The sequence below is a fragment of the Eretmochelys imbricata genome, chromosome 10 (genome assembly GCF_965152235.1).
Source record: "Eretmochelys imbricata isolate rEreImb1 chromosome 10, rEreImb1.hap1, whole genome shotgun sequence".
NCBI classification, from domain to species: domain Eukaryota; kingdom Metazoa; phylum Chordata; order Testudines; family Cheloniidae; genus Eretmochelys; species Eretmochelys imbricata.
In genome coordinates, this window is record NC_135581.1 from 16,988,151 (window position 1) to 17,014,567 (window position 26,417).

The 26,417-nt window shown below is 38.5% G+C and overlaps 2 protein-coding genes across 4 annotated transcripts in view; one reads left to right on the top strand and one right to left on the bottom strand.

The window, feature by feature from the left end:
- Nucleotides 1-7,215, top strand: ERI2 (ERI1 exoribonuclease family member 2). The gene is made up of 9 exons (XM_077827931.1): nucleotides 1-124; nucleotides 931-1,001; nucleotides 1,088-1,171; nucleotides 1,782-1,909; nucleotides 2,111-2,267; nucleotides 3,582-3,682; nucleotides 4,395-4,476; nucleotides 5,104-5,192; nucleotides 5,407-7,215. Exons 1-9 carry the CDS (start codon nucleotides 102-104, stop codon nucleotides 6,754-6,756), a joined length of 2,085 nt encoding a protein of 694 aa, XP_077684057.1. The 5' UTR covers nucleotides 1-101; the 3' UTR covers nucleotides 6,757-7,215.
- The window catches only part of LOC144270949 (acyl-coenzyme A synthetase ACSM3, mitochondrial-like), a 22,589-nt gene continuing 3,379 nt past the window's right edge, over nucleotides 7,208-26,417 (bottom strand). For 2 of the 3 annotated variants that reach the window (XM_077827932.1, XM_077827933.1), the window contains exons 3-14: nucleotides 24,689-24,899; nucleotides 23,172-23,379; nucleotides 21,779-21,922; nucleotides 20,718-20,874; nucleotides 18,297-18,376; nucleotides 16,679-16,802; nucleotides 15,727-15,807; nucleotides 14,532-14,633; nucleotides 12,265-12,392; nucleotides 12,042-12,141; nucleotides 11,371-11,490; nucleotides 7,208-9,207 (exon numbers count right to left, since the gene is read on the bottom strand). In XM_077827932.1, coding sequence (XP_077684058.1) covers nucleotides 9,121-9,207; nucleotides 11,371-11,490; nucleotides 12,042-12,141; nucleotides 12,265-12,392; nucleotides 14,532-14,633; nucleotides 15,727-15,807; nucleotides 16,679-16,802; nucleotides 18,297-18,376; nucleotides 20,718-20,874; nucleotides 21,779-21,922; nucleotides 23,172-23,379; nucleotides 24,689-24,899 — 1,542 coding nt within the window. In that variant the 3' untranslated portion in view covers nucleotides 7,208-9,120. The remainder of the gene's footprint in view (nucleotides 9,208-11,370; nucleotides 11,491-12,041; nucleotides 12,142-12,264; nucleotides 12,393-14,531; nucleotides 14,634-15,726; nucleotides 15,808-16,678; nucleotides 16,803-18,296; nucleotides 18,377-20,717; nucleotides 20,875-21,778; nucleotides 21,923-23,171; nucleotides 23,380-24,688; nucleotides 24,900-26,417) is intronic. The other variant, XR_013347284.1, reaches the window with a different exon arrangement.

The window sequence follows — 26,417 nt, forward strand, 5'->3', positions numbered from 1 at the left end:
AGGCGGAGGGAGGTTTGAAATGGCCGGAAGCGCTCGTGCGGCTCCGCTCCCCTGAGCGGCCGGGGCGGGCGGCTCCTTCCCGTCGGGTGCTGAGGGCGGCGATGGCGACCAAGCAGCTGGCCCGGTGCGGACCATGCCCCAGGCTGCATTGCGGGAGGGGGGAGGTGTACAGAGAAAGGGGGGGCGAGGAAGGCGGGGGGCTGGGGGAGGAATGGAGCGTGTGTTGGAGGGGGCGGAGATGGGGGCAGGGCGGCTGGAACAATGTGTATGCTGGGGGAGCTGAGAGCCAAGCCCTGTATGTGATAGAAACCACTTCAAGCACCCCAAGCACCTGTGTGTGAAGGGAAATTAGGGGGCTGTGTGTGGAAGGGTGGGGACAGGTGAGGGGAAGGAGAGGGGTCCACTTAATTGAGCCTGATTTTTAAACACTTCTGTTTGAGAAACTTATTATGACTCGTGCCATGGGTTGAATGGGTCAAATTGTTCCCTAGGCCGATTAGACTGTAAATGGATACGGTACATTCATCACTATGACGGGCTGAGTGTGAAGAAATAAATGTAGAAACAATATACAATCAAGATTACAATGGAAGTGCATTCTCGAGACTGCCCCTAAAGATTCTTGAGATGCAGCCAACCTAGAGATGAATTGATGCTGCCATTATAGTCAGTTTTTGTGTTTGCAAATATACCCAGAAGCTTAAGTAAATGGGTGCACGTTTTTGTTTCTCAAACACATACGTTTTAGTGTACCTTGACGGAGAGAAACCCCAAGGAGATCAGCCCTTAAAAGAAAAACTCTGTACTCCAGTGTGATTAGAGATTCCATCCCCACCAACTGATGGATAGTTCATCAGTTGAAACAGTTCATCTTGTACATTATTGGGTTCAATTGTAATAGCTAATTTATTCATGATTCTCTTTCTTAAGGCAACTTGGATTAATTAGAAAAAGTTCCATAACTTCCTCAAATGGCAAGAATCACACTAGAATCAAGTCAAGTAAGTGGTATGTTTCCTTCTTAATGTAAATATTTTAATTTTATAAACAGTGATACAGATTTACAAGGTGCTTTTATGTGTTGCAGGGCAGCTGTTTGACTATTTAATTATTATTGACTTTGAGTCTACTTGTTGGAAAGATGGTAAATATCATTACAGCCAGGAAATAAGTAAGTGGAAATGTAGTAATGTCTGATAGCAGTTGCAACTAAAAAAAAGTTTGGCTTATTTAATTCAAAGTAAAATAGGAATAATTTAAGTGCAGAATTTTTCTTTTAAAAGGAAAACAGGAAAGAAGTGTCATTATTCACTTATTAAACTGTCAGAAACTGTATATCCAAACTATCAGTCTTTAGCAACTTGAAATATAGATTATTAAATGTCATGCTATGTCATGTAATACTATATATATAGCCAGTTTCATTAAAATTAGATCGGGCCATCAACTACACTGATATTAGTTTGCAAGTTAAATAATTTAATCTTGTGTTTCTATATGTAAGTGTTCTTTGATATAGTTTAATTTAACACTCTGCTAGAATGCACTTTGTTTGCTCTGAAATAACATTCATGCTCTGATATATTGAATTAAGTATTATTCAGAATTGTATATTTTATGACACATAGGAAATGGAGAAATTTTCCCTTAATATAAAATCTCTGTCTGGGCGCACATTTTGCCTTATGTATGGTATTTATGTTTGCTTAACAGTCATGTAATTTAAATCCTAATATAAACCAACTTGAATCATTTATACAAATAACTTTTTTTTAATCTAGTTGAATTTCCAGCAGTTTTGTTAAACACTTCAACTGGAGAGATTGAATCTGAATTCCACATGTACGTCCAGCCTCAGGAACATCCAATTCTTTCTGAATTTTGTACTGAACTAACTGGCATAAAGCAGGTAAAGTCTTTGTACGTACTGTACATTACAGGAGACTTATAATTTAGTTAAGAATTTTTAGGATCTTAATTTTGGAAACAGTTCTGTTTACAGCTGTTAAAAGATATTTTTTCTGACAGTCTAAAAGTGCATATATTGTTTAAACATGAGATGAGCACACTAACCGATGTTTATATGTGCCTTTTGTTCTATTCTATCAAGAATCAAGTTGATGAAGGGGTTTCTCTAAACATTTGCTTATCACAATTTTCTAAGTGGATTCAAAAGATACAAAAGGAGAAGAAAATTATTTTCAATTCAGATGTTTCAAGCCATTCTGTTTCTGAAGCAAAATCAAGTACCTTTGTTACTTGGTCAGGTAAAGAAAAGTTTTTATTTTTTTTAGTTTTTTGGGGGTTTTTTTGCTCGAATTTAGTGTTCATAAAAGTGAAACAGACTCTGGCATAGTATAGGCAGCTGTAAATGCAAACTTTGTATCACAGCTCCGCAGTGTGTCACAGTCTTAACTTCAGGCCTCAGTCCTACATCATCCCTGCTGTCTCTATGCAGAGTCTCTGGGAGCATATATTTCTGATCTGTACCCCGTTGTTGTGTGTTTATGATGATAGTATATATTGGTGGGACTAGACCAAAAAATCCATTTTATTTGTGATTATTTACCTTGAGATGCTCCCTGTGTCTTTGTTGCCAGGCTCTGAGGTTCATTCTACATTTCCTTTGCTTTATATTCACCATGGCATGTCACCATACTTCTAGGTTAAGACAATTAGCCGGGAGGTCCTTCAGAACCTATCCAAAATGATTCTTTAATCAGGTCATTGTCAAGTGACATACATCATTTGTTTTCTCTGATGCCAAATTGCAGTAATCCTAATACTTTGGACTAAAAACAAGATTAACCATTTAGTTTGTATTTCTTTCATGGGACTGCAGGACACTACTAACAGGCCAGTGTTCTGTCCTATTTATATATGATTTAAGCCAACTTTGAATCCAGTTCTTGACAGATATATTTAGTGCAGGGGTGGGCAAACTACAGCCCGGGAGCAGGGTCGGGGGCTGCTCCACACAGCTCCCGGAGGCAGTGGCATGGCCCCCCTCCGGCTCCTATGTGTAGGGGAGCCTGCACCCCAACCCCCTACCCCAACCCCCTGCTCCCACCCTCCGAACCCCTCGGTCCCAGCCCGGAGCACCCTCCTACACCCCAAATTCCTCATCCCCAGCCCCAACCCAGAGCCCGCACCCCCCAGCTGAAGCCCTAACACATACACCCTGCTCCCCAGACCGGGATACCCTGAACTCCTCAGACCCCACACCCTAAACTCCTCATTTCTGGACCTACCTCAGAGCTCTCACCCCCTCCCGCACCCCAACCCCAATTTTCTGAGCATTCATGGCCCGCCATACAATTTCTATTCCCAGATGTGGCCCTCGGGCCAAAAAATTTGCTTACCCCTGATTTAGTGCCTTCAATTACTTGGCCAATCAGTTCCCCATATAAGGAAAACAAAGCATTCTGCCTACAGTGGTTATTTTATAAACAATTGTGGTTAGTTTATCTTGCTGATCTATTAAGTGTTTTTATCAATTCTAGTTTATTCAGATTTGATCAATACACATACTCAGTAATCATGAAAATAAAGAGTGAAAAGTTTGTTGTTCTCTTGTGCAGACTGGGATCTGGGAGTTTGTTTGCAGTATGAGTGCAAAAGGAAGCAGCTGCGAAAACCTGATATTTTAAACTCCTGGATTGATCTCAGAGCAACATACAAGGTGAGAAAATCAATAGATAATATGGGTAAAAATGTTTCACCTACATCTCAAAGGATGTATCCTTCAGAACTATACACATTTTAATTCTAGAAGGCTTGATTTTACAGACAAAACCTGGTAATAATCTGTATCGCTTGTTATACTGTCAGTAGGCCTATGAGAAATTTTCCAGCTGTTTTGACTTTCCTGCTGTCTCTTGCTCTTCCTGCTTTCTTCCCTTCCTGGTCTGTCATGCTTCCATTACTGCTTTCCCTCCTTGGCTAAAACGCAGTAAGCTTCCTCTGCTTAGATAGCACTTCTGAATCTGGCACAAGAATTGGGGTTTTCCCAGTTAGTGCATTCTAAACAGCATGACTGGTATTGTAAAAATGAATGACGATAGGATACTCTTGACTGGTCTAAAATTATTTGAATAGAGTCACTTTTCATTTACCATAGCAAAATACATATTCTGTGTTTCTCAGCAAACAAGAAATATTAGGTGTTTTTTGGAATACTTTCTCTGTGTTCCATTTAAAAGGAATTTACACCACATACTACAATTTAAATGAACAGACTGATGCAATTTATAGTTGTATTCCCAATAGGCTATTCAGTTACTTCTGTCTTAGATGCAAACTGTACATATGTAACTGAAGAATTTGCCAGGGTAAGGCAGCAACAGGGAATTGGTTTATAAAGTATAACATTTTAGAATTTTTTTTTTTCTTAGCTCTTTTACACTAGAAAGCCAAAAGGGCTAAATGGTGCTTTACAGGATCTGGGGATAGAATTTGCTGGACGGGAACATTCTGGTGAGTACAACATGACAGTTCTTGTTAGAAAATTGCTTCATGAAGCTAATCAAAATACAGCAATTATAATGCTAATTATTTCCATGTTATATAATGTTCGGCATTACAAAAAAATTTGAATAAGAGGAACTGGATGATTCACGACACTGGGTTTTTCATTTCTAAGATCTGATTCTGCAAAGTCTCCAGGCACAGAACTCTCACTGAAGTCCATCACAGTGCTTTGTGTAGAGGACTTGCAAGATTGGGCTCTAAGTTACTAGTGCAAAAAAGGACCAAAAGTTGGTGCCATGTGGTAGCTGTTAATTCACATCACAAAAACTATTAGCATTGTTTGATGATCATGATAAATGGCTCAGTAGAGAGAGCCCCAGAGTTTTGAAGAATCATGGAAGTTTCCACCCACACAGATTGTAACTTTCATAGTGTGATGTAGAGGAGCTTGAACTGCCACAGCCCATCCTGTACCTGTACTGTGAATTAATATTTTTCAGTGTTGTATGTATCCCTTTTAAAAAGCACTAAATTCTCTTAACTCTCCCCTAAGTAAGTCATTAGGCCACTTATAATTACTATTGACAGTAGTATATTAAAATTACAAAGAGTTTATGATAATGTCTTCTGAAGGGTTGGATGATTCTCGGAATACTGCCCGTCTTGCTTGGAGAATGATCTGTGATGGATGTCTGATGAAAATTACTAAATCTTTGGATAAGGTTAGTGACTTCTTCATATCTTCCTTTCTTCTTGCCTCAAGTCCCAGAATGCAGACAAAAAGTGAATTCACTGAAAAAACAAAACAAACACTTTTAGACTTGAATTTGAGTTAAAGCATCTTTAGCAGACTCTCTCATTTGTCTCATACATTGATTTCTAAAACCTGTTGACACCCAATTTTCAAAATCTTGGATTTGCTTATGGAATCCCTAGGTACATCCAAAGAAGAATTCAGTGTCCAGATCTTTGAATGTGAACCCCATTGAAGAGAATCCATTGGGAAGTAATGATGGTGCTGAAACTTCAGATAAAGATAGAATTTGCAATAGCAGCTGTCTAGCTGAGACTGAACACAGTAAAATTGATAAAATGGTTATAAAGTCCAATGTAAAGGGAAAAGACCAGCAAGAGTCCAGTTCTACAAGTTCCTCTGCAAATGTCCATGTTGGGTCTAGAAGCAGTACAAAGATTGATGAATGTGGTCAAACCCAAAGCTGCTTACCTCCACATATTGGCAGACTTCCTGTTCCCTTTGGACAGCTACAGGCTTCTCATTGTAATTTACTGACGGGCATCCAGAATGGATTAAATAACGGACATCTTATTTCTACTTCCAAGTACAGCTCTTCAGTACTTGGTTCAGGGCTAGTGCTTGTCTCCACTACTATTTCCTCTGTTAATATCTCTAATGTAGATGTAAGTACTAGTTCTGACTGTTTATCTATGTTGGCTGATTGGGAAGATGTAGCTTTAATACCAGAATCACAGCATGAAGAAAATACAGACTCTGTGAAGCTTAAAGATGACCCAAATACAGAGATTTCATCAGTCCTTGGAGAAGTGATGGTTCTGAAAGAACCAGCTATGATGAATTCAGACTTTGAACGTTTGGGGCAATTGGAGGCTTCTAAGTCTATTGTGTACAAAAGTCCTAATACTACTATCTATGATGTAGGAATAGCCCAAAGGCAAGCTTTAAATTGTTCTGCTTTTAAGTTACCATCTGTGAAGGTAAATGCTACTTTATCAAGTACAGTGTTAACTGGAAATCATTCCACCCCTTTCCCTCAGACTCCTAAAAGGAAACCATCTAGTCCAAAAACTTTACCTCCATCAAAAAAACATTCATTCACTGTGCATGAAGATGAAGCTGCATCTTCTGATCAGCCCCTATCTTTGAGAAATTCAAGTTCATACAAAGTTCCTACTGTTCTCTTAAACTCCACAGTCAGCCTGAACCAATCTTTAAAAGCTGTGAAAAGTGACAAACTGACTCCACCCTTATGTAACTGTGGTCGAAGGGCTAAAAGACTAAATGTGTCCAGTGCTGGTCCAAATCATGGCAAAGTATTCTATAGCTGTCCTGCTGGAAAACATGAAAGGAAGAAGAGAGGCTGTGGATATTTCAAGTGGGAGCATGTACTTCTAAAGGAAAAATCCACAAACACTATTTCTACTCTTTCCACTACTGCAGCTGGTTTAACATCTCCTAGAATAAACTCAGATTTTTCAGGAAATTCTCACAGGAAATATCCGGGTCTCAGACCTACTATGAGAACTTGAATGTTAATTAATTTTTTGTCCAACTCTTAACATATGCTAAGTGGTCACTGATACTACGAAAAAAGATAAGTAAATGATGCCACAGATTTCAATTTTATGAGGATTGGGCATAAGTGACATTGCTGGGCTTACTTCAGATCAAAATAGAACTAGTGAAGCATAAGTGGAGACAGTCAGACATTAATAACTTGAGAAAATTTGAGGAGGTGAGCGTGACTAACATGGAAGTATAAGCAGCTGGTATCCCAAGTTTTAATATTTTTATTCTCTTATCAGGTATTTTAGATTTTTTTTTTACCAGCCCAATCCTTAAATATCAGTGTTAGTGATACAAATTTTGTTTGTGACTACCTTTTTCTAAAAATACACCTCTATATAACTAACTCTTTACAATGTATGCGTATGTCTTTAACACTTTCTGTCTAAGAAATGATACTTGAAGCAGTAATGATGCTTTTAAAATGATTTTATACAGTCTTTATTACTGAAATGAAATAAAGATAAATGTAAATTCCTGTGACATTTTGAGTATATAAACTTAAAAGTACCATAGCAAAAATGTTAACCCTTCAATTGATGTAACATTTATTTTTCTATCAGTCTATCTCTATTCTCACACCATGCTCATTACCACAGTATATGGGACAGTCAAATGTTGTGTCAAGGCAGATATTTATATACCTGTACTTCATTTAATAACAGAGACTACCTTGTAAATCCACCCACTTTCACTAAATGAATACTTATATTCCAGGATAATCATAAGTGAAAACTCAATTTTGGGAAAATTTTCCTACCCTAAAAGGGAATTTTAGGGAAAATATTTTTACATATCCATTCCAACCACTGCTTGCTGTGAACATAAATATGAATGCTGAGAAGCAAAAGCATAAGTCATTGACTTGAAAATGTATACGTAAGCCCTAGATTACCAATTTACCAGGGTTAGGGGTACATTAAAAATCTATGATAGAAAGAGAAATGGTTGTAGTAGAAAGGATTAACCAAAAATCATCCTAGAGCTGTGAACCAGGAGTATGCAAGCAGTGAGTAGAGATGCTCATTGAATGTGTATTATTTAAAACTAACAGATACAGAAAACTGCTTATGCAGGTTAATTTTCTTTACAACATTTTTCATTTATAAATATATTAACACTTAAACTGAGGAAAGCCTTGCACCACACTTGATTGCCCACAACACAGGAGGAACTGAAAGCAAGCAAGTACACTCCAATTTGTTTGCTCCAGGAGCTTGGACGTGAACGCTGTTGAATAACTAAGCTGGAAGAGCATCTTGGATATTGAAATGCACAAGAACACATGAACTTTGCTATTAAATTCTTATATCCAACCACTACTACAGTAGTAATTTTTAAACAGGAGTAGGGTTTATTTGGGCCAGGCATGCAGTCATGGATCCTGGTTCATCCTGTCAGAACTTAACAACATGTTTAGTGACCTGGTCTTGAAATGTGGACTATCTTGAATAGCAAGTTTCAGTGTTTAATAAACACTTTGAGTTGGACGATGCCATAGAAATAAAAAGTGGTGTTTTTGTTTTTGCATGTTTATTCCTCAGCGTGCTTTTCTAGTTAATAGCTAGTTCATAGTAGTGCTAAGGTTTGACTTTTGGAAACAGATGGGTTTGGGGCTTACTACTATGTAAACTGTTCTTTCCTGTGTGTTTTTATAACTAGACAATTAGAGTTAGTTAAAAAAACTTGTTTTGTTATTCTATGATGGGGTAGGCAACCTATGGCACACGTGCTGATTTTCAGTGGCACTCACACTGCCCATGTCCCAGCCATTGGTCCGGGGGGCTCCGCTGCCGGCCTGGGGTTCCATCCGCCGGCACCGCTCAGCCCTCTGCCAGTGCCGGCCACTGGTCTAGGGGGCTCTGCTGCTGGCCTGGGGCTCTGCAGCCGCCCCCAGCTGTGGCCCTATGTCCCTAGTCTGGGTCAGTGAGGGGTGCAGACAGGGCCAAGAAGGGACGCAGCTCAGCATGGATCTCATGGATTCTTATACTGGCACGTGAAACCTTAAATTAGAGTGAATAAATGAAGACTCGGCACACCACTTCTGAAAGGTTGCCGACCCCTTGTTCTATGACAAAGTGCTTTTAGACATTTTATGCCTAGAACAAATGGGAAAGGAAAGCTCACCTAGGATCTAACCCTGCATTGCTTGCATAGCCAAAATTTTCACTAAAGTCAGTAAAGTTTTAGTTGTGCATACAATGCACGATGATGCTCTCAATTTGTAACGTATATAATAGGTCAAGAGAACAAAAAATTGCACCATATATCAGCAATATATAATATTTTTGGAAGAACAAATTATGAAAAATAAACGCTAGATAATTCTAAGCTTTTCCCCACTCCTGCTTGTGCAATTCATTTCTTCTTATCTTCCCACTGACTGTCTTTGGCAGCTGTTGAACAAACTCCACCTATTGGAAAAGAGAAGAAATTACAACTAATATAATACAGTATATAGTAGATAATCTGCTCTATGTGTGTACAATATTTGCTGTCTTGTACAGACATGGAAGACATTAAATTGATCCAGTTATGGAAAAGGAAGATTTTTCCATGGGATCTATTGTAAGGCGTTTAAATGGATAAAAGTACCAGCAACGGAAAGTTTAGCAAAGGAAAAATAGATTCTTTTTGGATAAGCGATTCTTTTTGGATTATAAAAAATCTTTGACTTTATCTTTTAAAAATCTGTTGTAGGCCCATCACTATGAGAAATAAATTGATGTTCATGATGTACTGAAACTTTAGTGTCAAACTTAAAGATTCTGTTCCTCAGTTTCTCAAAGTCATATTCTTTACGCTGGAAATATGTTTCTGGATGGTTCTCCACCATAAGAAAATGTATAGTTTGCATAAAATTATTATTTTGAAGAAATTCCAAAACTGGATTAACAGTTGGTAGACTTTATAGTTATAAAACATCAACCAGTTATATTTCAATGCATCTTGAAATAATGAAATAATTAGTTTATCCATTTTTCTGAAACTCTTACTATAAATGTTCCTCATTTAGTAATTTGCTCTTTGAGGGGCAACTCTTGTTCCCTGTACCCAGCCAGAATAACTAAACTTTGTGTTGGGAAGCGCTTTAGGACAGGAGCTTCTTCTAGCCACTGCAAGTCACTGAGTGTCAGTGTGGCATTCTGTAGCTTGCTTTTCTGCCTCAGGTTTTCTGCCTCAGTAACCTCAGCAGCTTTTCTGCCCTCCTTATCCTGAGGGTGATCTGTGTTTGGGGAGTCCATATTACGACAAATCACTCAATGCCACCACCCAGGAGTCTTTGCAAATCTGTGTGGGCTTTTAGTGTTCTGCCCTTTCCATTGCAGCAGAAATGCTAAAGGATAAGCCTTCTGCACCCTGCAGGAAAAGTAAGATTCGTTCAGTGCAAACATCAAAATACATGCATGTGGGCTGAATGGATTAGAGGATTAATATGAATGGCAAATATTCCCCCAGAGCCTATTATAGACACTCTAGAGTCTGCAGCACAGGGTTTCTCTGCACTATTTCTATACCATAGAATCAAACTTAACATTGCTATAAATTCTTTAATATAAAGTGGAGACAGGTAGAGCTATGAAATTCAACAAACATATTTGCTATTGACCTACTATTAAATGTAGCGGAGAGGACAAAGAGTGAGGATTTCTATTTAAAATATCCATTGGCCCTTACAGTAGAGCAAAAATGAAACCCTGTGAGTCTGGAGAAGACAAAAGGATAATTTTAAGAGAACCTCTTTAAGATAGGAATGCTGTCATTTTGAGGCAACACTGGAACTACAGCTCCCAAGTGAGTGTGTATTTTTTCAGGGTTCTGTGTCCTACTGCTCTCCCTTCCCCTTGTCTCCTGTGCATTTTTCTTGGTTTCTATACTATCCTCGTCACTCTGGTATATGAACATCTACAAAGGGCATATCATATGTTTGCTAAAAATACACGCTGAAAATGTGAGCTGTTAGAATAATTCTGTTTACCCACGTGTCCTCTGTTAGAGTCTTATGATTAATCATGGCAGAATTTGATTTGTATTTTTTATAATTTTGATGGATCAATGCTTAGTTTTAAGCATTTTTTCAATGTTTATCAATTTCAGTTTTCACAGGGCACAAGTATTGGTTTTAAGCTTTTTATTTTTATTTTTACATTTTTCACAGCTGTGGGAAATTATGGGGGGATTGGACAATAATTATTCAATGATAGTAGATGTTGAGATTCAAAAAGTTAAAGCTTTATAACTGTTAAAAACAAACTGTCAATATCACATGTCGAAATATACAAAGTAAATATCCTTAAATCAAACTCATTCTCAAGCAGCATTTTTCTTTCTTTGCTTGTCTTTAAATTTAGATTGTTTTCAATGGAAATGTTTTTTGTTTGGTTTATGTGTATGGTGAAATCAATGTTTACTGACATTTATCCATAGAAATCTAAACCTCTCAAGCCTGCTTATGATTTGTATGGTGTGTGTGTGTGTGTTGGGGGGTATAATAAAGCTTTTATACATGGAAGTTCTCTTATGCCAATTGTTGACTAAATGTAATTTATCTAAAATACTTATGGTTAAGCACTTACCTTTCTAGGATACTTGTAAGGGGCAGTGACCTTCTTAACATGGTCCTGTAGCTCTTTAATCAGTTTTTCTGGATCATGTGAAACATAGTCAGATGCCAAAACAACAAAGGCTTTCACTACCTTAAAAGATTAAATGTTGATGAAACAAAATGCACATAATACAGTACAAGGTCTTAATGTTTAACAAAATTCACTTGCTGACAAATTACAAAGTAACTAATTTACGGTGCAGGTTCAAAAAACTTCACCAAGTTAAGTCCAGCAGCTGCTTATATGTGTAATATGCAGGAAGTGGGGTAAATTGCAGCTATCCTTCTCTTTAATTTGCAATTTCAACCTATAGGAGCTACCAGTCCCAGTATGAAAAACTACTTAAGCAGTATGGCTGCTCAAATGAAGATATGGCATGTTGAAATGTGGGGCCTCTGTGGGCTGCACTTCCATATTCATTGTAGCGAACATCGCAGTCACTTTGCAATGCAGCGGTGGCCCCACTTCAGCCACCCCTATGTTTAGATGAACATTAAGAATTTGCTGAGGGCTTTGCTGTGAATGGAATGTTTCAACAATTGTTTGGAGTAGCCAGCTGCCTTGGGATTCTGTTTAAGGCTTTTTTAAAATACATATTTCTATAAAAAATCCAAGCACATAAGATATCTTAAGTCCTTTACCTCTCCTCTGATGGGATCTGGGCTGCTGACAACAGCTGATTCTACTACTGCTGGGTGCTCTATCAGTGCACTTTCGACTTCAAATGGTCCAATACGATATCTTTGAAATGAAGAACAGTCTTTTATTGTTATACATTTATTAGTTAGTGAAGTGCCAACTGTGTGTTGGCATCATCTGCATTATTTGAGTCCTAACGTAATGAATGCACATGTAAATTGTTACCCAGCAGAATTGATGACATCATCAGCTCTTCCAACAAACCAGAAGTATCCATCTTCATCTACAATCCCCCTGTCCCCAGTGACATAGAAGTTCCCTTGTAACATTGAGTCAGTTCTCTCTGGATCATCCTAGTAAACATTAAATTGTATTTGACAGACATTAACCTTCCTGCAAATAAAAAATTATACTCTAATGTATGCAAGAAACTGATCTCATTTCATTCCAGCATTTAATTTATATTACAACATAATTTAGCATGCAAAAATTCAGCCTTGCTGAGTAGTCCATATCATAGTGATATGTATTAAAATACCAGCAGATATGAACAACGTGACTGGAAAACATTTTTTTCAAACATTGTTCATATTCATAATTGTGGATTGACTACAAAGCCCATAATGCATGAAATAAACACAGCAAAACTCAACAGATGTGGAGAATATATAATTGTTGGGGTTATGTCTTTAACTGGGTTTTAGACTTGTGTTTTTAATCATAATGAACTACTCAAAATGTGCATCTTGGCCCACCATATTAGGAACCTTTGAAGATTATGGGCTGAGATGTCTATGTTATGTAGTATTAAGTTTATTTGGGGGAAGATTTCCTAGCTCTTGTTTTCCTTTTTGTCTCTGCTCCTCCCTGCCTCCTCACCCCCCAGTTGTCAAAAAAAGATGTGTTTTGGGTTGACCAATCCTGACTAATAAAGGGGATGTATGTAGTTCCTTCTACAGCTAACTAAACTGACTCCTGGATTGGCTGGAGGGGATAATTAAACATTGATATTTCCTGCCCCTCCCTCATTGCACTGTTGGGATGGCCTGGTCACAGCTGGTTTTAATAAATGAAAAGACTTGTTAGCTTTAATTTAGTCTACAACAGTAGTAAAGAGGAAGTACATGTACATTGCTTCTTATCTAGTATTACTTTCCTTTCAACCATATAATGTATCATATTCATTTTTTCCAGAGAGCAGGCCCTGTTAGTGTGACAGCCTTCACCTTTGCAGCACCTGCCATCTGTAACAGCCTTTCCATAGCTTTTCACTTCAGTGAAAATCTGGTCTGAAAACAAATCTCCCTTGCCAATTCATCTTAGTTTCCCTCTTGTAGCCTGACCCAAAGTTGGGTATATATAATTGTAACTTGAGGATTAACAGGTTTTTGTCCCAAGATCAGGACCAGTAATTATTATATAATTTGGGAACCCCGATGTACACAGGTGCAACACTTACACCAAAGGAACTTTTTATATATATTTACAAATATATAGTTTATTAATAATTTAGCAAAGTTATATTCACACTTAAACTTAACAAGGCAAATAGAGATAATACAGAAAGTATATTTGGACGGCCACACTTATACCCTGGAATGTTAACCATTATTTTTTTATTACCGTTATTGTTTTTATTTTCCCCGGTGGTCATTATTTTGCCCCTCCCGCCCCCCGAGGTTTACATTTTTTCAGCCTATTTGCTGCCCCTGGGATGTTACTTTTATAGTAGGTTATGCTGACGCTGCCATGACCAATGCATAGTTAATAAAGGTTTTTATTTGTATTTTCTCCCCTTAAGGTGTCCGTTTTTTATAGGTTGGTATATGTATAATGTTCCCCTGTTAGCATGCACATCTATTTGCTGTCATGGCACCTTTGTGGTCGGAGGTTCTGTCTGGAACCTTTCGGATGCTGGTGTCAGCTATGTTCTGTGGGTGGCTAATGTCAGTATTTTGAACAAAATTCCCCCTCTGGCATACTACTTTCAGTTCCCTATAACTTATAAGTTACTTAAGTTTATTTATGCCAACGGTTACAGGTCTCAAGCCTCACACTATCTACTAAAGCCAAATCTTACAAAATAAAAGCCTGTAGGTTCCTTGCATTACTACTAAATATAATAAAGCAGAATAACAAAGCAATAAATATAATGCAGGTAGGCTGGCCCACTGGGCTATACTCTTTTGCTGCTACTTATCCCTGTAGTTGTAGTATTTAGCTTTATAAACTTGTGGGGTATAGTCTGTACTAAAGAGACTTTGCAGACACTTAGATTGTAAACTCCTTGAGGCGGGGATCAACATTCTGTTATGTGTTAGTACGGCACCTGTGCATAATGGGGATGGAATCTCTAGGTGTTACCACAATACAAATATTAATGTCTAGTTTCAGTTGCTGAATAGTAATTGAATTTTATAATTTTTGGTTTATATATATGTATATATAAGGAATTTAACACGTGTGCAATTTAAGTTTGTGTAGTTCCTTACTATATATCGAGTGAAAAGACAAAAAGGTCTTGTAGGTCTTGCTTTGATGGCGATATCTCCTTCTTCTCCAGGAGGCAGAACATTGCCGTGTTCATCTATAATCTAAACCCCAACAAAATACACAGTGGTGTTATCTTGGTGTTTAATTTAAGGCATAATTTTCATTAAACTAATAAAATCTGCATGTTTATTTTGACATACTGAATTTAAAAAGTCAATAATAGAAGTGACTATAACCAGCAAGAGAAGCTTCCCCTCTGAAATGAAACAGAAGAATAAATTTTCATCTGAAGATTCCAAAGCACTATGCAAACATTAATTAAGCTTAGTAACACCCAACTGAGCAAAAAGGAATATAGCAATTGATCAGATGGGAAAACTGAAGTGCAGAAAGTTGCCCAACGATTTGCCTGCATTAGCAAGTCAGGAATATTCCTTTCCAATATCCTCTAACTCTTCCACTCAGACTGGTGTAAGGCAGTGGCTTTCAACCTTTCCAGACTACTGTACCCCTTTCAGGAATCTGATTTGTCTTTTGTTTACTGAAAAATTCCTTACTTTCTCATTGCTACCATATAACTATAAAATAAATCAACCGGAATATAAATGTTGTACTTACATTTCAGTGTGTGGTATATAGAGCAGTATAAACAAGTCATATGAAATTTTAGTTTGTACTGACCTTGCTAGTGCTTTTATGTAGCCTGTTGTAAAACTAGGCAAATATCTAGATGAGTTGATGTATCCACCAGAAGACCTTTGCGTACCTCCAGGGGTGCATACCCCTAGTTGAGAACCACTGGTGTAGGGAATGTAGTGCAATCACTCAGATAACATATATATAGTTCAATGTATCATCATATGCATTTTTCTAGAGAGAGTTTCTCATTCATTGTCATATCGTCCTTCTCTATGGTGTAGCTATTCAATGCAGCCTGGGTTTGTTTTTGTTTCCCCTACTGATTGGCTTATCTCCACCTGGTACCCAGCAAGAAATTTCACAAACTATCTAATGAAAATTTGTATAATGTAAGAGGAATCTGACTTTCTGGAGAGCTAAACTGAAAACAATTCAGCGGGGGGGGGAATCCTCTCTTTGACTACCCTAAACTTGCTTTGAGCCTCTCTGAGGAGAAACCAAACCTTCTTACTTAGAGAAAAAGATCCCGAGGCTTACAGATATGATGCACAATACCTTGACGTCATATGCTGGAGACGGCATTCCCATTGAACCTGGTTTAATTTTCATTCCCTTGAAAGTTCCACAAACCAGCACCTACACCAAAAGGTTTTTAAAAGTAAACTGTACAATCTCATATATTCAGTTTTTAATTTATATTTAATATACTCAACTAGTCTGGCAAACAAAATTACAATATATAGCAACCTCTCTGAGAAACAACAGTGAATGCTTCATTATAATCATACATTCACCTAGTAAACTTCTAGAAACCAAATTCTGCCCTCAGAATTGTGCTTATAGCTCCAATTGAAGGGAATGTGAGTTGTAAATGTAAATCTTTTCCCATCCGAAGCCCACTGAAGTGGGAGTTCTTCTACTGACTTAAATGGGTTTCAGAGTAGCAGCCATGTTAGTCTGTATTCTCAAAAAGAAAAGGAGTACTTGTGGCACCTTAGAGACTAACAAAGTTATTTGAGCATAAGCTTTTGTGAACTACAGCTCACTTCATCGGATGCATTCAGTGGAAAATACAGTGGGGAGATTTATATACATAGAGAACATGAAACAATGGGTGTTACCATACACACTGTAACAAGAGTGATCACTTAAGGTTCAGTGTGTATGGTAACACCCATTGTTTCATGTTCTCTGTATCTAAATCTCCCCACTGTATTTTCCACTGAATGTATCCGATGAAGTGAGCTGTAGCTCTCGAAAGCTTATGCTCAAATAGATTTGTTAGTCTCTAAGTGCCACAAGTACTCCTTTTCTTTTTGACTTAAATGGGCTGATAAAGGCCTTAGTGTTCTGGGTGACTTATTAAAATTAGATTTTTCCATCATCATTTATTATTACAATTGATTTTTCCCTATGAAAGATGACATGACTATATTATTTTTTCAAACTTATTTTCTTAGCAGTCTGAATGGAATTTACATCTGTTTTTTAAAGCATCTGACTATACCGTTTCTGTCTGGCCATAACCTTCATAGATATCCAGGCCGGTTTGCTTTTTCCACTGCTCCATCACTTCTGGGTTGATTGGCTCCCCTGCACTCACACAGTGCTGCAGGCTCTTGAATTTATAGCTTTGTATGAAAGAGTAAAAGGCTGATCAGATTTTAAAAGGGGTTAAAACTGCCACAGTAAGGAAATACATATAAAAGGCAGATTAGATTCTCTCTCTCTTCTTTTAGTAGAAATGTGTCAAAAGGAGTTGATTCTGCAGAGGAATTGAGAGTGGGGTGAAAATAATCAGATCTTAAATGACATGAGTTGCTGAGTTGGCTTATGCCGTGAAGCGTGAAGGTTTATATCCTTCCAGAACTCTTCTTTTTTTTTCTGTGTGTGTGTGTTTTAAATCCTCACTACTGTAGCTGTGGAGCCTCTCATATCCATAGCAATATAAAGTCTTTTTTTCATCTCATGGCCTCAATGATATCTTGTGGCAATGAGTTCCACAGGCTAATTGTTCACTGCATGAAAAGTAGTTCCTGTTGTTAGTTTTAATGGTCTAGTCCTGCAAGTGACACCACATGAGCAGACTCCTGTATCTATGCAGAGCCACACTCACTTCACTGGAGCTCTGTGTACGCAGACCCCTGTATCCATACACAGTTCTTCTCAAGTCAGCAGGGCTCCACGTAGGTGCAGGATCTGGGTGGAATCACTTACATGATCAGAATCTCAGTTTGCTGCCGATGCATCCGATGAAGTGAGCTGTAGCTCATGAAAGCTTATGCTCAAATAAATTGGTTAGTCTCTAAGGTGCCACAAGTACTCCTTTTCTTTTTTAGAATTGGCTAATTTACCTTTTGTCCATTCACTATTGTATACTTTTATCATGTCTCCTTTCTACAGACTATACATAAAATATTTACTGAGCCCAGTTCATTTTAATGTAATTGCATGAAGTCAAACTGAAGGTAAATTTGGCACATTGTGAAAGAATGTATGTAAAACTGCATGTTCTGTATTTTACAAGATGTTAAAGGTAAAATAGTCTTTCCTAGTCTAAGCTTTCAATAGGATTTTAAAATACAGAAGAGTCTTGCCATTCAGCCCTAATGATATTATCAAAGGCTTATTCATGCCATAGTAGCATTATCATAATCACCAATTCTTATACATTTCAGTCAAACCGATTTGATACAAACATACCCTTGTAGTTATTGTATTCCAGGAACACCAGTAATGGGGGAAAATGTTTTGATTGCCCTACCAAAGTGGTCTTCCTGTAAACTCAGACTATAAGCTTAAGATCTGATTATAAAAGTATATTTCCAATACGAAAACTCAAAAGTACTGTCAGTGCTCCTAAACTGCTTTTCAAGGTCTTATTCCATTTCACTGTAACTTGCTAAATTTGTAGGAGTTATATTATCCCCATGGCTCATACCATGGTACTCTGACTTTATTTCTAATACGTAAAATACAAGACATCGAGAAATACACAGCAAAATTTCTTTTCTGTTGTACCATTGTAAACTTGAGTAACTTAACCAAACTAAAAGCAGAATTTGGCTACTGTTTTGGTAAAATATGATGATCTAATATGATAAAATATTTTGATCGTTGTTTACCTGGTCAGATTATGCTGCACAAGCATTCGATAAGCAGTTGGAGCAGAACAGAAGGTTGTGATGGGAAATTTGGATAGAGTCTAAAGAATGTAAAATAAAAACTGTCTAAATGTTGCAACCAAAAATAACAGTGCTTCCCACAGTTATTTGACTCCCAAGGAAACCTAACTGTAAGATATTTATGTATTTACTAATGTAATAGCTGCAACCAATTTATGAAACACATGAACATAATGTTGACAAACCTTGAAAACACAGCTAGTGTTGAAGTCATAAATACTTTTTCATCTTTAAATAGCTTTTTTGTAAAAATTGAAAATTATTTTATAGTTAGCGTCACATTCCAAGCGTCCTGTCACAGAAGGGTTTGCATTCTCAAAGCATTTCCTTACCGTTACAGCTCTTATTACTCAGAAAACAATTGGAACCAGAAGTATCATCTGTAAAACATTTCCCAAATATGGATACTAGCTAGTGTTTTCCAGCCATCAGAGTAACAAAAGGATATGCAATGTTAAGGACGCTACATTAGAAGTATAGCTTCAATAAGGAGACCATAGTAGTAGGGATGTGGAATATCCCACGTGAAGTGAATGATGCTTGGCTGTTTCTCATAGCATCTAAAGTTGTATGTGCAGGATATTATAAAATATAATACCAATGCCAATTTATAAGGTTAAAAAACTCAGTTTTGTATCATCTCCACTCTTCAGTGTTGAAATATTTACAGTTCATGATTGAAATGCCATACAAGATGCTCATGTATCCACTACTGTTGTTCACTGTGTAATAGTAAAACTGCAGAGGATCCAAAAGTGCTTTACAAACTATGGTTCCAGTCCTGCAAATGCTTGTGTGTGTAAGCTTCACTTTATGACGAACAGTAAATGTTTGCAGAATCTTGCACTGTAACTAGGGCTTTTGTTTTGGAGGATTATTTATTTCATTTTTCAGGGTTTATTTTTAGCAATTTTTGAGTTTTCTGTAGATATTCAAAAATCAGGGTTTTGGCGGCTTTCTCTTTGTATATATTGTAATGAGTAATGTATATTATATACATTACTCAGAGTTAGAGCCCCATATTTTTTCAAATGCAAAATAACAAAATTTAAAAAAACAGCATATTGTACTTACTCCTATGACTTCTGTCCATGGGGCTGGGCCTAGCTCCCTGCTTTGGGCATTGCAACCTGGAGCACAGGGTCACAGCACCACTCAGGTGCTACCCATTTGCCCTTCCAATATGACAGTGGGGAGACAGGCCAAATTTGAGTGAGTGGTATTCTGACCTGGCATGTGGGATTGCAGCACTCCTCTCTCAAATTTGGCTGGCAGTCTCCCTGTCATGACGGAGGGGTGTCTGAGCCAAACCTGAGTGGCGCTGTAACCCTCTGTGCACGAGTTTGCAATGCACAGAGCAGGGAGCTGGGCCCAGGCCTGTGGGAGAAAGGCTCCTACTGCAGGGTGAGTGCAGGGTGAGTTCTCTCTGCAACACCGCTCACGGCCTCCCACCCCCTCAGGGAAATATCTGAGACCCCCAGGACCTCTCATCCCAGAGGGAGGATCCAGCCCCCCACCCCTCCCAGGACTCCCACAATAAAACAAAAGAAAAGAAAATTCCCTCCCAAAAAAATAAAATGAAAAATTATAAAAATTAAAAAGAATGTCATGGGCTCTGCTCAGTATAGCGGTATAGACCGCAATGAGTAATCTGTTTGTAATGTTCCCTAATGCACTTTAACATAGTACTGTTTCAAACGGCACTACTTTAACATGCACTAAGAAACCTTTAGTGTGCACCGGCAGGGTCTATACAGACCAATTCATCATAGAATCATAGAACTGGAAGGGACCACGAGAGGTCATCTAGTCCGGTCCCCTGCACTCAAGGCATGACTAAGTATTATCTAGACAATCCCTAACAGGTGTTTGCACAATACATAAGCGTGCTTTAGAAATCACATCCCCATAGTCCACATGACTGTTCCATATAGACAAGCCCTTAGACACAAGTAAGCATTTCCAGGGTTTTTCTGGTGTTTACTGGATAAACACCGATATCTTCTTATTTTTTTGTTTTTTAAATCGGGGGTGTTTTATCTGTGTTTATTGGTGAAAACCTCAAATCAGAAGCTCTCACTATAATGTCTGCTCAGCAAAGCACTTACGCACATGCTGACATTTGATGCCAATGTGATTCAAGCTCCTAATTGAAGGTAAACAGGTGCTTAAGCAATTTGTTGAATCAGGACCTATATAAATATATATCACTACTAAAATGTGATTGGTGACCTCTTCGGTGAAGGGCTGTAGCCAAGGAGCATGCTGTCTGCTGTACAGTGGGAGAGGTGAACATCTGGGCAAGAGCAGCAAGGGAGGAAAACCATGCTATTACGAAAATGCATTGTTCTCGTAACTTACATCTAGGACAGTGGTTGGGTCAAAACGTGGCATGCTGTGTATAAACACACATGCCCCCTGAATCCATGGTGCAAAAATGCTACTCCAAGCTGACTTTGCCCAGCCTGTGTCTGATGTATTCCAGAGTACGTCGGAGGAGGTTAAATCCAGCCAGTACCTGGTAAAGAAAAATCTGTGAACAATTCTTTTAAACAGAATAAATATAAAAATATCAGCAAAAATATTACTGGGACAAACAGTGACTGTCTTGTCTTAATTGAGATTTGTGAACAGCTGAAACCCCAAGCAAGAGTTAGCCACCAAACATGGCCACTGTGTCATTATTATAGATCAGCTTTGCATTTTTTTCATTAAAATATTGTACCAGTACAAAGGCTTATGATGTCTCAAAACAGAGCATCTTGAATTCATATTTGTGAATTTGTAGGGGATTTTGTTTAGTTTGTTTTTCAGGGGGTAAGAGTTTCTCATTTTATTTCACATTTATTTGGTGTTCTCTTATCTATGATTACTTGCCAGTCATAGTGGAATGTACTACAGTATCAATGTTATTTTCCCAAGGTAAAATATTCCACGAATCAGTACAGGCTTTGCAAAGTTCTGAGCTTTCATAAAGTTATTTTGTTTTTGTGGGAGATATTCAGTGCATTTCTCATACGCGCTGATAAACCCATGCCTTTATAAACCTTATGAAACCACAAACTTTCTCTTTTTATAAAGGTCCTTACAGATGCTTTATAAATCACCTGATCTTCTTTGAAGATCCATTAGGAGAGGTTGGTTCCCTTCTTAATAGATAGTGTTGGATTTTTTTTTTTAAGATAAGAAAAGCAACTACATACCAGTGCTCTGATTCAATCTAGCATAACTGGCTAGTGGAATTACTCAAATTAATTCTTGTCTCCTGGAACAATAATCTTGTCATGAATTAAATGAAACTTTGATATTTTCTAAGCTATTGAAACAGAAAGATATTAGTGAAGTGCTATGCTTCCTTCACTTCTGCCGTGTGACCCTTTTGAAGAAATACCCACGTGGTTTAAAACAGTTATGATCCATACCTTCCATTTACAGTCTGTCCAATGCCATAACTACTGTGGGAATGTTCAGTCATTTTTGGGGACCCTGTTGTTCCACTGGTAAAAAAGATGGTCATTGGATCTTGATTCCTCGTGGTCACACAGTTGTGATCAGCATTAGCGTTCCTTTAAAAAATACAAGATGGTGAATAAAGTAAGCAAAAAAATATAACGTATGGATCCCAGATGATGTTCAAATAAAACAAAAACTGCAGAGTTACAAGAGATGGTGCTTATCTGCACTGAAGGAAGTAGCTTTTCCCCAGATTTATCTTTAGAGAAGTGGGACTACATATCAAGGAGAATGCACAGAACTTGACTGCATATTAACAGGTCAGATGGCATGAGATCTGGCATAAAAAAAACCAAACTGCAAACTTTACATTTCAGTTTTCCCCTTTTTTTCTTTCTCTCACCATCTGCATTTAAAAATTTTACATTAAAAGAAAATCTTGTGATAATAATCAACTGAAAGGGATGTCTACATTTGGAATTAGGGGTGCGATTCCCAGCGCTATGCACTAAAAATAGAATTTTAGGCTAGCTGCCCTGAGTATGTGCCTAAGGTTTCTGATAGGCACTTATTTGGGATAGCCAGTCCATTTTACCACTGGTGCCTCAGTGGCTATGTTCTATTTTTAGCACGCTAGCTTGATGAAAGCTAACGCGATTATGTGTCCTCAAACGGGATCACACCCCTACCCTCAGAGCTCAGCAGTGAACCCCTGCCGTATGCCAAGGAAATAAGTGGGAGAGTACTTGGCTCCACCCACCCACAATACCAGTAAGCACAGCTGAGCTGGGGCAGTGAGATATACCAGGGAAAGCGTTAGCCTAATTATGAAGAACTGAGTGTGAGCCTTTGATCAATTTGTCCACACCATTGTGAACTGGGACCATGGAATCAATGTTGTTATTTGAACACAGCATTTCCCAAGCTTTTAATAGCTGAGCCCCACCCTCTTAAGAAAATAGAACCAATCACGTCCCCATTTTAGCCCCACTATATTAGCAGGTCAGCATGGGGGAAACTAGGATTACCAATGTTCTGTGCCAACAATCCCCAGCTAATCCCTTGCATCTTCCATGGGGGGTGTTCCACCCCTGGGAAAATGCTGCCTGAACATGTATTTTATGGTTAAATACTAGTTCGTACACACTAAATACAAACAAAACGGGCACTGGCCTGTTTCTTGTTCCAGCCAGTCAATAGAATTACATGCTCATTGGTATTTTTTTCCAATGTTCATTTCTCCCCCTTCTAAAGAGATGAATATGTTTCACCATATTCAGTGTTAACACTTATTATTAACAAACTAGCCGCCAGGCTTTTCTTTCACGTTACTGCAGCACTTTCACAGTAGCAGCTACTCACGTAAATAGGTCTTTAAAGTTCAGCCATCCTTCCAAGTGGTCCTCTGACACAATTAGCTTGAATTTCAAAGACTGGCATTCGGACACAATGCAATCTATAGCTGGTGCCAAAACATGATCAGTGATAATACACTTTGCCTTTGATGTTTGTACTCTATGAAGAATATCTTTTGCTGTCAACTGTGTTGTCCCAGGAATAAGGACAGTTCCTAAAGGAAGAGCCAAGTTTAAAATTTAATAATAGGATTGTACAAATCTATGAACTAAATTCTTCCCACCTCACTCTTAATAATAGATCCACGAGCTTCAGAAGTTATGTCTGTGAGTAAGTGAATAGGATTTGGCCCTGTGTTTGTACATATATTGCTTTTACACAGACTGAATTATAAATTAGGATCAATATAAATTAGCAAGTACTATCACACAAAATGTCTTTAGCATGGTGGGATAAGAGAAGCCAGTAATAGAAAGATTTCCCTCATGTGGAAGTGATATACTTGTAGGAATGATGGGTTGAATATTTATTAATAAGAGTCGATGGGTTAATGTCTCTTAGGAGTTTGATAGCTTCACCTTCTTCCTTCAAATGGTCTCTTCCTTCCATTCCCACCCTTCATCATGTATCTCATGTGTTTTACTATGGGAGCCAATTAGCAACATAGAGAAAACTTCAAGCCCTATGTAAAAGACACTATTCTACAAGCAGCCTGTGTCTATATGCACATATATAGAGATACAGATTATTAGCTATATGATTGGTTGTACTAGAGAGGGAGGATGGACTTGTGGATAACGGTCTGGACTTGGACTCAGGAGATCCGAGTCTAAGGGCTTGTCTACACTTACCTGGGGATCGACGAATGGCTCCTGGACGCCACTGGATTGAGAAGATCCTGTCAACATCGCGTAGTAGATCTAAGCTACATCGATTTGAGTTACGCTATTCACGTAACTTATCTTAGATAAGCTTTTACCAGCAGGACAGTGGGGTGGGAGGAGGTATTGTTTCATATTCTCTGTGTGTATATAAAGTCTGCTGCAGTTTCCACGGTATGCATCCGATGAAGTGAGCTGTAGCTCACGAAAGCTCGTGCTCAAATAAATTGGTTAGTCTCTAAGGTGCCACAAGTACTCCTTTTCTTTTTGCGAATACAGATTAACACGGCTGTTACTCTGAAACCTAAATATTTAACAAATCCCGTTGGCAAAAACTTGGCCACACAAATATAAATGTGTGCTATTGCTCTTGCAAGCAGGTAATGGGCACGTTTGCAGTTTGTCATGAGCAGTGGAGGAGGACAGTGATAGTAGACACATGGGATAGTAGGTTTTGTTAATGGGAGAAATAAAGTATGCCTGAAAATCCAATAGTACAAATGAAGACAGATCTTGATGTTACAAGCATTTTTTTAGCTGTACAGCATTAGTGTTTCTCATCCTGGATGTGTTTGTAGTTTTGACCTCATTAATTACTGATTATTGATTATTTCATTCATAATTCCTATTATTTTTACTGACCTGTTCGCATACAAGCCACATTTATTAGCCACCATTCTGGTATCCGGGGTAGAATCAGCATAACTCTGTCTCCTTTCTGCAGACCACATACCTCAGAGAGTACATTGGCCACTTTTCTGGAGCGGAATCCAAGCTCCTCAAAGTTCCACCTCACCTCATCGCCTTTATCGTTTACCCACCACAGGGCTAGCCTTGTAGGCCTCTTTCCTTCCTAATGAACAACACGTCATGTTGTAAGTACTTAGCTTGATATGGATGTAACTGTCCCTCAAGTCAACTTTCCAAGACAGAGGAATGTTCATGACTTATACACAAAGGCGGAAGTCCTGGCCCCACTGAAATCTGTAGAGTTTTGCCATTAACTTCGATGGAGCTAAGATTTCACCCCAGATTTAGAATAGTCTATAGATGTCAAATTCCTTTCCTGAAGCTAACACATTAGATAATGAGCAAATGCTGCACAATGACTAGCGCAGAAAACCGACGGTCACTTTGGCTCTGGCCATGCCTACATTTTCCAAAGTGGCCTGTAATTTTAGATGCCTCAATGTTTGGGGGATTGTACCCAGATAGATACCTACAGCCTGGGTTTCAGATGGGTGGAATACCCACAGCTCAGACTGACTTCAACTGCAGTGGGGGGAGGGGAGGTGCTCAGCACTTCTTAAAATTAGCCCAAAGGTCCAAATATCTAAACACCCAAAATCAGAAACTCCTTTTGAAAATACAGATCTAAACCTCTCTGAGTCTGATTCACCATTTGTCAGCAGAGGTTACTGTGTGTGTCGGGGTGTCGTGTGGCTAAAGTAACTGATGCTTGTAAGGTGCATTGAAATCCTTGGCTAAAACTTGCTATTGAGGGACCAACTGTTATTTATGAATAGAGTGTAGGTAATGTGCTAGCTGAGATCTTCAATGGTGCGGCAGAGATCTGTACATACTAAGAACAAGTTCCATTTCAAAGTAATATAATGTGTAATTGTCAGGCATTGGTAACAAGGTGAGATTTTTATTTGTGCATTTTAAGGAGAAATCCTGCGCCTCCTTCCTTGGCCACAGACCTCTTCTTCAGATGTTGATTCTTGAAAAATGTTGCTTGCATCCTGCGAAAAGTTGTCTTTATTGCCTAGGAATGATAACCTCATATTATGTGATAGTGATGATTCATCCCCATACATTTTAGCACCCCCATTTTTCCGACAGAAAGACTGAGACACAGAGAATTTGTGATTTGTCTCCAGGTCTAATCCAGCATCTCTTCTACCTATTACTAGTATTTCTATTATAGTCATGTCCCCAATCCAGACTGAGGTCCTTCTGTGTTAAGTGTTGTACATACACATAGAGATAATTCCTGACTTGAAGAGTTTACATTCTAAGTAGACAAGACAGATGAAGGGTAGCAAGTGAAATTTGCAGATGGGAATTGAGGCACAGAGAGGTTAAGGTTTGGTCTACACTACCAACTTATGTTAGTATAACTATGTCGCTCAGGGGTGTGGATTCCTGAGTGATGCAGTTATACTGACCTATCCCATGGTGTGGACAGCACTATGCTGACAGGAGGTCTTCTCCTGTTGACATAGCTACCTCCTCTCAGGGAGGTGGAGTGCCTACGCCAACAGGAGAAGCAATCCCATCGGTAGGTAGCATCTTCACTAAGTACTATAGCGGTGCAGCTGCCCCGGCGCGGCTCTGTAAATGTTGACAAGCCCTCTGTGATTTACCC